The sequence below is a fragment of the Chiroxiphia lanceolata genome, chromosome 1 (genome assembly GCF_009829145.1).
Source record: "Chiroxiphia lanceolata isolate bChiLan1 chromosome 1, bChiLan1.pri, whole genome shotgun sequence".
Classification (NCBI taxonomy): Eukaryota; Metazoa; Chordata; class Aves; order Passeriformes; family Pipridae; genus Chiroxiphia; species Chiroxiphia lanceolata.
In genome coordinates, this window is record NC_045637.1 from 8,478,872 (window position 1) to 8,493,075 (window position 14,204).

The following is a 14,204-nucleotide window of genomic DNA, read 5'->3' on the forward strand; positions in this document are numbered from 1 at the left end:
GGTGAGCAGCTCTTTCTTCTGTATCCCCAAGGCAGCTTCATGCCTCTCTACCTCTCTCTTGGGGTCTCATAGGAACTCTCTGAGATCACAGGCTGCCATCACCTACCCTTCCTTGGCAGAAAAAACAGCAAAAAAAACCCATGTGAAACAAAGGCTATTTTATACTTTGATTTCCCCCCTCTGTCCCAGGACATGACAGCTGTTCTTGCTTGGCTTCTCTGAATCACAGGTCTAGTCCCAAACTTTAAGAAATCAAGCTGGGTGGGGCGAGCAGGAGAAAGGAAGCAATTCATCCTTCTCCCTATCCTGCTCCTCCCTCCTTTGCCGGGTGCTTTTTGTTCAGCTGCTCTGAGTTATGAACACTTTGCTGCATATCTTGTGGCTATCAAGGTCATCTTGAAGAAAGGTGGTGAATCATTGCCATTCAAATAGCTACAAACTGTAATTCAAATAAGGCCAGAGCAGAGTGAGGAGGCTGATTCAATACAAAGAGACTCAATGTCCACAGGTCGATGCTCTGCCCTTTCCAAAATTTCACCCTGAAATTTCTCAGTACGCAAATACCACAGCAGAGCTGGAATCTGCTGCTGCTGTGTTCAGGTCTCTGAGCTGATCAGAAGTTTTGGGATTGGCTGAGAAAAGCAGAGAAAATAGGTTGGGAGGAATGCAAAAAAAATTCTGAAAATTATTATTCTTTCTTTTTTTTTTTGTTTGTCTCTAGGTCGCAAACTGCTCTCCATGGCTTAAATGGGCATCAAAGCATGTCTCTCTGATGGAATGTACATCCCCAAATGATCCAATCCCTCAAGAACTAACTTCCAAGAAAAAGAATAACCACCCTCTTCTTTCTACAATTTGCTTGTTTTAATGTCTGGCTTACTCTTATGTTCAAAACCTGAATTTTAATGCTGATATTGCTCCCCTTTAAATATTCTGGTACACAGAAAGACAAGGGTCTGTGTCCATTAAACTCTCATCAGGAGAGGGTAGCAGCAGAACACAGAGAGGTGGAAGGAACTTGGAAGCACCCTGAGAAAGTGAAAGGAAATACTTAGCTTTGCCTTTTTTAAGCCCATTTGGGAAAGATGAAGCTTCTTCCCTTATGGATGAAGGTATTGGAGTCAGTCTGTTCAGCCTAAGCCCAGGGTGGTAACTGATCGGTGCGTGCTGCACCTTTTCCTTTTGCCTTACACTGGACCCTGCATTGTACTTGATCAGCAGTGGTGGCAGAACCTGAGTGGGAAAGATGGTTGTAAGGAGGAGAAATGTGAAAATGTTTACATTCGCCTTTTTGCTCATCACGGTAACATCGTTTCTGCTGAACTACACACACCAAGTGACCACAACCACCTGGGATCCCAGGCATCTCGTCATGCAGTTTTCAGAGCAAGTCCAAAAACTCTTCAAGTACCCCAGGAGATCTTGCAGCTGTCGCACGTGCATTTCGGAGATGGGACATTCGCTCTGGTTCGATCAGAGGTTTAATTCAACTATGCAACCTTTCTTGACCTCACAAAATGCCTTGATCCCAGAAGACAGCTACAGGTGGTGGTTGGTAAGTGGGACTTGTGGATACAGCCCAGAGTTTGAGTGACAGTCACAGTTTCAGGCTTCAAGTGATGCTGAGCAGATAAGAGATAGTTTCTGCCAAAAGCATTTGCTGTCTCAGCTGACAAGGAAGGCAGAGGTGGGAGGAATTGGGTGTTTGTGCTGCTGTTTAGCTCAGAGGGGCTTGTAGTGCACGTTCACTTGCTCCAAGCTAGAAAAGTCCCTGACAGAGTTAGGTGGTAAATCCAGAATTTGCAAGTGTCAATATTGCAGTTTTCTCCCTTCTCTTTGAAAGACCAGAATTTGTAAGCCGGCTGGTTTTGCATCAGATGGGTTTTTTGCCATCCGCCGAGGTAGCAAAGCAAACTCATTGTGAAGTGTGTAATTTTCCTGGGGCTCTCCCTCGCATAAGATGTGTAAATAATTAGCAGGATTAAATGAAAAATGATTAATTGCATGCATATGAAAACATTCTCCATTATGGCTGATGATGTAAAACAGGCCTGGAAAGCACATGGGTGGCTGTGGGTTGCTGAGAAGGAGCAGCCCCAGCATATCCTTGAGCAGGACGGTCCAACCACCCTTGGAGCATGATCCAAGTACCATGAAAGCTAGTGGATACCTTGTTCAAAAAGCACAAAAGGGAAAAAGGTCCATCCTGATGTTTTGCCCAGTAAAAGCCCCTTTTATATTCTCTTGAAACAAGACCTCGATTGAATAATCTACTCGTGGCATGCACTGTCGAGCTGCTAAAGCACAAGTTCTGGCTGCAGCGACCCCAGTGAAATCACAGTTGTATTGCACTTGTTTTCCCCCTCTTTGGGAAAAATAGTCCCCTGTGCCTTTCTTTGAACACACAACAGCCTCCAACTTGGTGTCTTGTGGCAATCATAATCCTTGTTATTGAATCCAGGGCTTTCAGCCCTTCTATGGCACCCTGAGGGGGCCTTTCTGATAGGCACCCATTATTGTGGTGGGGACATTTAGGTTTTGGAGGGGATGTCTAGTGCTGTGGGAATGAGGCTGTATTGGATTTATCACTTCTCACTCTTCTCACTGTTGCATTTACTGGTGAAAAATAAATGCCACTGAACTCTGACATTTTTAATTGTTGTACAAATGATATGATTGTTTTATGATGAAACCATTGTTTTTGCTATGAGTCTCGTGTACTCCAGGTGCTGTATCCTTTCACCTGCTCCTTGGCCATGACTCTGATTTCCCATTGCTTGTGTTTTTTCTTGCAGCCTCCAGACACTTTTCCTTGTGGTCCCCATTGTGGGGGTTTCCTAGCTGGGCTCTGCTGAAGTTGTGAGAAGGGAACATGGCAAGCTCAGGTCCAAGTTCCCCTTGCCCTGGCTTGAGATTTCATCAGGGAGCTGAGCTGAGCTAACAACTGGCAGTTTTCAGAGGAAGGGGCATACCCCAAATTGAGCTTAGTGGATCACTTGCACAGTACCCCAAGTAAAGCCACACTGCATTCTGCATTGAGAACTCACTGATTTAAACAAGAGGTTTAAATGCATTCTCTCTTAAAAAAAAAAATGAAGAAAAAGCTTGGGACACTCAGTACACTAAATTTGTGATTCTCCTTCTTGTAGTGAAACTGAGAGAAAAAAAAAAGACATCTGAATTCACAGAATCAATTAGGTTAGAAAAGACCTTTGAGATAATTGAGTCCAACCTGTGACAGAACACCACCTTGTCAATTAGACCATGACACTGATGCCATGTCCAGGCTTTCCTTAAACACCTCCAAGGACAGTGACTCCATCACCTCCCTAAGCAGCCCATTCCAATATCTAATCGGACTTTCTGTGAAGAAAGTCCTCCTAATGTCCAACCTAAGCCTCCCCAGTGCAGTTTTAGACTATGTCCTCTTATCCTGTCCCTAGTTGCCGGGGAGAAGAGACCAACCCCTACCTGGCTACAACCTCCTTTCAGGCAGTTGTAGACAATGCTAAGGTCACCCCTGAGCCTCTTCTTCTTCAGGCTAAACAACTGCAGTTCGCTCAGTCACTCCTCATTGAACTTGTGCTCCAGACCCTTCACCAGCTTCATTGCCCTTCTTTGGACTCACTCAGAGCCTCAGTGTCCTTCTTGAAGTGAGGGGCCCGGAACTGGACACAGTAGTCAAGATGTGACCTCACCAGTGCATTAAAAATTCAGCTTAACCTGAAACAGATTCTTTCAGGGAAGGTCTGTTTCTTTTTCAGCAAAATGAAAAAAAACAGTGACTTTCAGAACAGTCAAAAGTCTTCCCTTCTCTGCCCCAAATAAAAGCTGTTCATTAGTTTTCAGAGCTGTCTAACCCTATTTTAGTGTTTTCTTCTTTCTTTTTTTTTTTAATTCAGATCAAGTTCAAAGGGAATATACCACTTCAGAATACAAAATCAAAGCATTCTTTTTTTTCAGATGGTAAAAATAAATCTTTTAATATTTCTAGACATTTTGTATCCTCCACCATGATGTGTGAAATTTCTTGGTGTCCCCCAAAACTGGTTTGTGTATTGGAAGTCAGTAACTTACTGGAAATCTTTGCCCTAACCCATGATAAATGGAGAAAGTGCCCTGACTCCTTTGAAAGATGGTCTTGGGTAAACCCAGACACAATGTGGCCTCACCTCCTCATTGCTACTGATTTCTAATGTACATGTTGTTTTGGTTAAGCTTTTTCAAGACAGTCAGTGTCATTTTTGCAGTAAATAACTCCCAGGTGCATCCTGATGGCACTCCCTTTTCACTGTTCATTTTTAGGTTCATCTTCAAAGTGATTCTGAGATTTCAGCCAGTCTTTAAGAAAACATTGCTCATGGCCATGCTTTACTCTTGTGGGTTTTGCCAACACAGTAATTTGTCACTTTTTACTATATTTGTACATAAAGATGAGGCATGAGGAGACCTGAGATTGCTCAAACTTCTATTCAGGGGAGAAATGACTGTGTTCGCTCTCAGGAACTGCCTTCAGACAGTGTGGTGGTTTCCTTGTGCTGTAACTGAGACTCTGAGGTGATGGTGACTTCACTGGAGTTATTAATTACATGGCTGTGACTTTCCTGTCATGGGTTGTGTTTGGACTAAATGCAGGCAGAGCCCTTGCTGGAGAGCTGCCCATCTACCAAGCTCAGTCTGGCCTCCCACCCCCTTTAGCTCTGTTGCTGTACATGTGAATGTTATTCATCCAAATGGTCCTGCAGCATTAGTATCCTTCCACTGCTAGGAAAGTTAGGACTGATTTCAGAGACTAATGGCCAATATTGGAGACAAAGTGGTATTTGGGGCTGAAGAATGGGATGGTTTCACTTGCTTACATGGCTGCCAGGCTGCTTCATGGTTTATTTGGAGAATATATGGTTTAAACTCTTTAATCTTGGAGGAATGTGGCCTTTTGGAAGGAAATATTCCTGCCTGCTCTGAATAAAGTTGTTTGTCCATACTGGATTTAGTGCTACCACCTATGAAGGTGAGAAGGAGCAGGGAAGAGAAGGTCAGTGCCACCATCCCGCTGCACGAGGCAGGGCTGCTCTGGAGAAGCACCTGAAAACGTACCTGGCTGTTTCTGAGTTCACGGAAACAAGAGGGATGTTGTCAGGACTGCTCATTGCTTTTCATTTGCTTAAATCTACACAGCTGATAAACTCTGTCTTCATTACTTTTGTCTGGTAGCACATAATGGCCAAAATTCTCCTCCTGGATACACCCCTGCAGCTGCTCTGTACTCTTTCTGACTTAAAGTTGAATTCAAGTCCTCTGCTCTGGGGAAGGATCTGGGCCTTAATAACACTCCAGGCTGTAGCCATTTTGTCAGAACTTCCTTCCTTACTTCCTTCTTTCCTTCCCTTCGCGTCCTTCCCTCCCTTCCGGTCTCTCACCTCCTCTCTCTCTTTACTTTCCCTCACCTTATTCTCAGGGACTGTGAGAGTCTCAGTGTTTGGAAGGTGGCACCTGCTGTTACATGATACATTCCTTTCTGTTTATATTTTCTTTCCCACCTCCCTGAGCTGGTCCACCTGCAAGTTTTCCATTGTTTTACTATGACACAAATGCTGTGGATGTTCTCACTAAACTTAGTAACCCCCATATAAGGAAACATATCAAGAATTACATGCTGTAACGCAGCACAGGCATTTATTTATAGTTTTCCTTGTTTTGTTTCAGGGTGGATGCATTGTTCTTAGTGGTCATAAAATATTAAAAATATGAGATCAGAACATGCTGTTCTAAATTCAAAATAAGTGTGTTGAGGTTGATGGATTAAAGGTGTGATAAGCAAATTCAGGCTCAGAGTTTCCTGGCAATCTTATCTGTAGCACATTGTTCATAAACTATCGTGTTATAGCAATTTTTATCTTGAGTCTTATGATATTTGAGAGTTTTGCCTTCTTTTGTTTTTGGAAGATAGCTCAGCTCTTGAGGCCATGTTATTGGTGTATCTAAAGGAAAATATTAATTTTAAGTCATTATATTTGTAGGAAAAAATGTAATATATGGCTTAAAAATTTGCTAATCAGCTAGTGAACAAAAGGACATCCCCAACACGTACCCTGGGGAAGCTGTGGAAGCTGCACTTATTTTTAAGACAGTGGCAGAGCTTCTTGGCACCTGAGTCATGCATTTTGAATGCTCTTTGTAGAAAATGTGCCCAAGTGCTTTGATCACCAGAAGTTTTCTTTAAACTGGGACGCTCTCGGTGACACTTTGAAGGGTTCAGCGCACTGAAAGAAGCGTGTAGCTACCAGACCTCTGCAGAAGGTGGTACTGAATCCAGGCCAGGTCCCAGGCTCTGCTCCCAGTACCTGCCACATACCAGTCCCTCCTGCTGTTGCACTACTTGGTTGGAAGGATGACATTTAGATCAGATTTGGGCATACTGGAAGAACCTGACCTCTTACCCCCAGTGGCAGCCACAACACGAGTCCTGCTGGGGTGGAGCTGCTCCTCCTATGGTGAAGATAGATGGATGTGAAGGTGGTCCAAGCTCACAGGTCTCTCTAAGCACTGTGATGCACTGTCCTGAGCTGCAAACACCCTGAAGCCAGAAACAAGGGCACACAGAGCTTGCACAGGCATTGTCTTGACACAAGAGTGGCGTAGAGGTGACTCATATCTGCCATGGCAGTCAGAAATCACACAATTTGGCATATGCATTTTATTGTGTGCTATTTACATAATATATGCACATATGCATTCATATGTGAGAGTGTAAATTTTTTGATGACACAAATCATTAAATAAAGACCAGACTCATGAAGGCGTCTATATTCTTCCCCTTCCAACTCTTTGATGCATAGGAGTTACAGGACAATATAATGCCATATTTTCCAAATCAAGGGGGAATTTTAAAAATCGATGGTTTCCTTTTAACCTCCCCTTCAGTCTGCAAAATGGAGATTACCTGGGTTTGCCCCACCGGCGTTGCTAGGATTAATCTTCATATAATGTATAATGTCTTATAGTGTTGCATGAGTGTAATACCTCCAAACTGCTGCAGCAAGGCAATTAGTAGCTGTGCAAAAGAGGTTCTCATGGGACTTTATTCCCTCTTAAACTTTTTAAAACAGTTCAAAAATTTAGAAAAGCCACAAACCCCATTACTGCTGCACCAACTTCCCCCAGCTGCCTGGCTGTGTGCCGGCAGTGATGCCTCATCAGTGCTGGCTGCTGCCAGACCCACACCTATACTCCTCTGCCTTCATATGTGTTCTACCTGCATCCACATCACACCAAAGATTACAAGTTAATCTATTCAACCTGCTAATAATTTGGGATTTTGATGTTGTGTTTAATACACTGCCAAACTTGACCGTTTGTGCAGGGTGCACAGGCACCAGGACAGCATTCCTTTGAGGCCTCAACATAAGAAGGATGTGGATCTCTTAGGCCAAGTCCAGAGGAGGTTGGGAAGACACTCAGAGGCTGGAATACCTTTCCTACAAAGATAGATTGAGAGTGTTGGGGTTGTTGAACTTGGAAAAGAAAAGGCTCCAGAGAGATCTTATTGCAGCCTTTCAATACCTAAAGGGGGCTACAAGAAAGCTGGAGAGGGACTTTTCACAAGGGCATGTAGTGGTAGGACAAGGGGTAATGGCTTTAACCTGGAAGAGGATAGTTTTAAGATTAGTTATTAGGAAGAAATTCTTTCCTTTGAGTGTGGTGAGGCACTGGCCCAGGTTACCCAGAGAAGTGGATGCCCCATCCCTGGTAGTGTTCAAGGCCAGGTTGGATGGGGCTTGGGGCAACCTGATCTAGTGGGACCTGTGTCTACCCATGGCAGGGGGGTTGTAATCAGATGATCTCTAAGGTCCCTTCCAACTCAACCCATTCTAGTATTCTATGGTTCAATGGCTGTAGCTGTATCATCACCACTCCAAGCTATTAGCTCTGAGCAGCCTTGGCTGAATTTACATTCTCCCTTTGCAACCCCTTAGCCAAGTTTTTGGGTATTGCTTCTTGCAGTAGTTGTCAATGTGATCTACCAGAGAGCTCAGTAAAGCCTTCTGAGCAGTTTATAAAAGCAGCAAATCCCTTATCCTTAATGAAGGTGCATGTATAGTGATGAGAGAAGGAACAAGCACTTCCTTGGAAAGCCATTCATGGCTAAAGAAAGAAAGAGCATAAACTTTGATGGTTCTTTTTCTTACTTTCCTTTTTTTTTTTTTCTTGCTTGATTTTTTTAAAATAAGAAGATGTAAATCCAACTAGTAAATTTCTGTATGTGAAATGCAGAGTTTTTAAGGCTGGATAACAGCTTAGATAACATCTTCCCTGTGAAGATGATTAGGAAACTTCTCAATCTGAACTCCTGATTACGATTTTTAACAATCTAAGGTGAAGAGTTAATTCTCAAGTGCCAGACAAATATTTTATGCAGGGAAGCTGGAGAGTTAAGTGATCCATTAATATTTTATATATGGACAGAAGGTGGATGAAGATGTTTTGTGATCTTGGGCAAGAGGTTAAACTGCTTCTTTAGACACAGGTATTGCTTGTACAGACTTCTGAGAAAAGCAGCCACTTCACTCAGGACACAGGGATCAGGTATTTCAGTGTATATAAGGCCACTTCTAGCAGCTATATCCGTATGCATATCCCTGTCACACAACTACAGAACTTCGAGAGAGGATGTTGTCCCAGCAATGCCACATGGCACTGTTATGGCTCTGCCTTGCACAGAGTGGACAGACTTTCACCCAATGCTTCTGTTGATTTATGGGAAAGGCCAGACTTTGTAAAAAAAAAATAAAATTACATTATTCAAAAAAAATAGGACAAAAGTTTGGTGTGGGAAAGTGAACTATAATCGGCTTGTAATTTTAATGCTATTAAAATGGTCTTTTTCAATAAGCCAAGTAAACATTGTGCAATAAGGCATTGGCTGTGCATTAGATCTGAACTTTTAGAAGTTAGATATGCTTTGGAGTTAACCACCTTTGTTCCCTACTCTTCTCTGTTTTGTTGAAAAATCAAAGACTGACTAGTGTTAATTGAAGATTAGACCTGAAAAGTAAAGTTCAATCAGATGATCATTGAGGAAATTTAAACAGAGGACTTGAAATGAGTTAAAGACAAATGTCTCATTGTATGAATGTCCAGCACACAGTGCAGTCAGGTCATCATCCTACTTGAGGTCACTGAGAGGATTTCTAACATTAATAATAGTCTTTCCTGTTGGAGTTGTGCACAACTGAGAGATTGTAGGATGATGGTATCCTGCTTTCAGGCTTATGTTGGTGCCCATGTTTCAACTTGTTTGCAGTAGTTACTCTACACTGACAGCAGCATAATAGAAAGGCAGATACCTGTTTTGTGCAAATGCAGGTGCCTATCCAGGATGTTTTTTACCATTTTAATGCATCAAAAATGCATCAATACTCCAGGTCCTTTCATGATTCTGTCATTCTGAATGAAAAGGCAATTTAACCTAAAAAGGGAGCCCAGGTAGAATTTTAGAATTTTCTCAAAATTACCTTCCACATCTGAATTTTCTCAGGCAAAATCAGTTCAAGAATAAGATTTCGGTGGTTTTGCCTTTCATTTCTTAAATACGGTTAAAATCAGCTCACCTTTACAGAGAGAGAGTATACATGGGTGTGTGCAAATGTGTATTCAAATAACTCAAAACAGGTTCCTTTTTTTAAAAAAGGTCAGATTTTACTACATTATACACCTGCTACTACACTCTATGACATCTATGAAATCTCCAATTATTTTGAAGGCTGCACGCTTCCTAACATTGGTTTTCACATATTCAGAGTAATATCAGGTTAGATTGGATTCACAAAGAATACACAACAGTTTAGTTATGTGGCCATGTGTTTTTATTATCACACAGGAATTTGGAAGACAACCTTTTTCACTTAAATAATTGAGCCATCCACTGAACAGTGACATATGTGATCATTAGTGTAGTATTTGTTTGGACATCCTAATTACTTTGCATCCTAATCACCTTCTGCAGTCCATATGCAAGTATATTCATGGCTAGGCTTCGCGAACGAAGATTTGGGAAGGCACTATCCACATTTGCTACAGGCACGCTGGTGGCTTATGAGGCCAATACGTGATAGACATATCTGATTGCAAAAGGCGCAGCAGAAAGACTCCTTAGATGGTGTATTTTGCAAGATACAGTTCTATATAGACTAGGAAGGATTAGTCAGAAGATTATGTATGCAAAATGTCTTTGTCTTCTTTGTTTCGAGTTCTTGGTCTTAACATCATCTTGTAGCTCTGAACTCCACAGACCTGTTGTTCATTTCAGTGCAAATAACGTTCTGCAAGGAGACAGCACGGAATTTAAACAAAAATTACAGTACTACATCTGTTTGTGTGAGAGAGGGAGATACAAGGACAAATTAACAGTTCCTGGTGCAGCCAAGGGAAACGCATTGGAAACTAAAGCCAAATTCCCCCAGGCCGTTCCTGGGAGTTGTGGGAAAAGGTGTTTCTCTTCTCTTCCTCCCTGTCTCTCCTCGCCCTGGGCTGGCAGAGCAAGACAGAGCCTTTTTGGCCCATTTTGTGCTGGAGCCATTCTCCCTTTGTGAGCTTGCAAGCAAGTAACACCAAGAGGGTGGACAATGGTGTCTGTGAGCCTGCCAGCACTCCCAAACTTTTTAGTAGACCTCAGAGAGCTGAGCCCCAGAAAGGGAGTGTCTGACCATCACACACCCTGCACCTTGCCTGTACCTTCCCAATCCAGCCATTGTTTCCACCATGCACCATAGAGCTGCTACAAAACAGTTTCCCTCCATGGCAACAGACACAATGACCAAGGTCCGGGTGGTTTTCCTCATCCTGGAGATTTTTTTTAGATGATTTTGCATCTCCAGCCCTCAGGGCTAACTCTACTGTAGTTTTCTATTGCACAAGCAGCTGGTTCCTCCACACTTCACTTCCCATCTCCCTCTCCCACTTCTAGCATATGCCAAAATATGTGGAAGGGATATAAGCCATTTCTGTGTTCCCTCAGGTTCCCTGAGACTTTTCTGTCCTTTTTAGAAGAGCTGAAAGACATTATACAAGTCCTACCAGAAGATACCTGGCCCAGGGTGAGTGTAGGCTTACAGAGACCAGAGGAACATTTATTCTGCTAAGGCCAGCCTTGGGGAGAATGTGTGATCTGTTCCTTCACGGCTAGACAGTCTGAGGATGTGTGGGAATCTGAGGAGATGGAGGAGAAAAGGGGAGACAAGTTTAAAAAGTTAATGGGAAATGGTTTTTACTTTATTTTTTTCACACTTTGGCTCCCAGCCTCAAGCCTTGTGCTGCAGAAAGCAGTGTCTTCAGGTGGACCCAAGAATGATCTTTGAGGAGACATTTGAAGCTGTGTCTAGCTCACAGAAAAGCTTTCTGTATTGATAACCTGAAATGATTTTCCTCCCTAACAGAAATTGCAAGCAGAGAAAGCTCCAAGGAATTTGAACACTACTCTCACAGAACTGTTTGGGGTCATTCCCGGGGACGGGGATCCCCTGCAGGAGAGAGGTACTTACACGTGCAGACGATGCGCTGTCGTGGGCAACTCTGGGAACCTCCGGCAGTCGCAGTATGGCCGAGATATTGACTCCCATGACTTTGTGCTCAGGTAAGTAAAAACCACCTCAGCTCCAGATCCCTTTTTTGTCTAAAATTCACTGGTATTTTGAGTGACAATTGAGCAAACAAGACTTCAGGGGCTACCTAGTGAAATCTGGTGCTAAAGTCAAATCTAAGTTCCAGGAATATAAATTATGTGTGTTGGAGATATGACCCCATGTTTTAGCTTGGAAAAAAAAAGTGTTAATAGCTGTTGATACTGTAGCTTGTTCTGCATGATCCATAATCATCCGTGTTAAAAAACAGAGGTGGAAAAGAAATTGTCAGTTTTGAATAAAAACTACTTCTGCAGCTATTACTCACAAAGTATCTTTTAGACATTTAACTGACTGTATCAGATTTTACTTTCTTGCACTGGTTCATTCTCAAGCAATGGTGGGGTGAGGAAGCCAAAATCACTTTTCAGTGGACAGGAGGCAGCTGTTTGGCTGCAAGTACTTTTTTAAAGGATCACATCTCCTTTCCCTTTTGAGGCAATGAAGTTGGCTACTTTGTCCCACTGAGATGCAAGCGGGAACTAGGTAAGCAGAGCTAATCATCCAGATGGCAGCCAAGATTCCTGGACTGACTAAATTAATCTCCAACATATCATCTGCCTTTCACACCACACCTACCAGTACAGTACAATTTGGAGAGAAATAAAGGGCAGGAAGGGAGGGATTGAAAATACCACAAGTAGGATTACACTTTCAGAAACAACAAAACACTCAGTAGGAAGCTGTGCACTGAAACCAAGAGTAAATCAAAAAAGATAAGCACTATTTGAACTGTTAAGCCATCTTGGCTTCCAGTGTGACTCAGACATACCATAGAGTCTTCAGATGACATCTAAATGTTCACAACAAATCACTTCAGGAGTTGCTTCTTTCAGCTGTGTATCTTGCTCCCTGCCAAAAGTATCTCCCCAAAGGCAGAGGCAGCCAACCTGGTCTTGAGATCCACAAAGGGAAAGGGAGAGCCCTCAACACTAGTCCTACAGGTTGCAAATGTGGGGCAGCTGCAAATGTGGGAAGCTGTGGTGCATTTATGCCAAACTTTGTGTCCATCCCTATGGAGACCGTCTCATTCCTGCGTGGACTTTTTTATATTGTCTGGCCTATGTTTCCAGATTGATACAGAAAAGGCTTTGCTTGACTTAAAGTGATAACTAAAGAGTAACACACTCAGGTACATGTTTCTGCTCTGAGGCCTTGCCCATCCCACAGCCATGCATCCCTGGCAAGGGCAGAACTCTCTGGGACTTGAAATTGAACCTTCCAGTCTCGGATTTATATTTCAGCAATCTTAAGCCAGATCTGAAAGGATTGCGCAAGGTTTTAGGATTCACCATGGGAATTTGTGCAGAGAAGGTGATCCCTCTGTGCGTCAAACACAAAATCTATGGTAACCTGATACTCACTTCCACGTGCTCTGGCAACACAACCGAGTGTAAGGAAGAGCCAGAGAGTCTGAGGGGACACCTTTCCTTACAGCGTGTTCCAGTCCACTTTTATTTGCATAACTATCTACTTTCATGACAGAAGGGAAATTCCTGCTCAGTCCTTCCTGATGAGACTGCGTGTGAACACTGCCTTCTGCCATGTGGTACAGGCAGCCCCACCACGGATCGTAGGAAAGGTACATAGATCTGAGGGCAGGTTGCAAGGTTGCAAGATAACTAAGATGTCGCCATTGTCATCATCTTGATAGAAACAAACCTCCATATTTTATACCTTCAACTGACTAATCTCAAGATAAAACATAGAAAGTCTCAAGCTTTACTGGTATTTTTACACTGATAAGGGTCACTGGCAGGGAACCCAATAACAGGGAACTCAATAAGAAATCCATGTAGGCTGGCAGGCTATTCTGCCTACGCTAATAACTCCCTCATAGGGAGTTAGAAGAAACCTAAGTAATTCACCTGGGAGAGCACTGCAATAACACAGCCTGGCATAGACTTGATAAGCAGATTTTGCCTCCCCTGTTAGCAGCATCCAGGGCAGCATATTATCTGGCAACGTACGATGCTCCTCATCACCTCATCAGCCACATCCTTTCTTGTCTTCCTTGTGCTTCTGCCAGGAGTGAGCTAATGTCACTGCAGAAAAACCCCATTGTGCTCAGAGACAGATGAAGGGTTTCTCCATGGTGTTTCACAGCACCATGGATTTGTGCAAGTTGCTTTGGGGATCTTTGATGTGCACTTTGGTGCACCACAGAAATATGCAAATCTACCACCAAGGGGCTAAAGCATCAGGGGAAAGAATTGCTGATGTGTTCCTAGATTTGCTTTCAGAAGTGAACACAAGCATAAAGGCATTTCTGCAGTTCCAAAACCCCTTAAGTTCAAAATCTCCCTCTCTGTTTCCTGATACACACAACACAAGGTGGGGTAGCCCTGTTTTGCGAACACGTCTTGACTGAGCCCTGGTGGCCCTGGGCAGATCTCCATGCACTGACCCCAGGGTTGCCTAAAGCAGCTCACATGTGTGCACAGTCACCCTGAGTGGACGTATCAATGTTGGAGGAAACACTACAAAGTAAGGTTTGAGTACATGAAGGGGCAGCCGCAGGTCCTG

General features: G+C 43.2%; 1 protein-coding gene across 1 annotated transcript in view; it reads left to right on the forward strand.

Annotated features, from left to right (window-relative positions):
• The window catches only part of ST3GAL1 (ST3 beta-galactoside alpha-2,3-sialyltransferase 1), a 77,705-nt gene that overhangs the window by 50,791 nt on the left and 12,710 nt on the right, over nt 1–14,204 (forward strand). Inside the window, exons 2-3 of the mRNA XM_032709650.1 lie at nt 722–1,555; nt 11,436–11,632. Coding sequence (XP_032565541.1) covers nt 1,247–1,555; nt 11,436–11,632 — 506 coding nt within the window. The 5' untranslated portion in view covers nt 722–1,246. The remainder of the gene's footprint in view (nt 1–721; nt 1,556–11,435; nt 11,633–14,204) is intronic.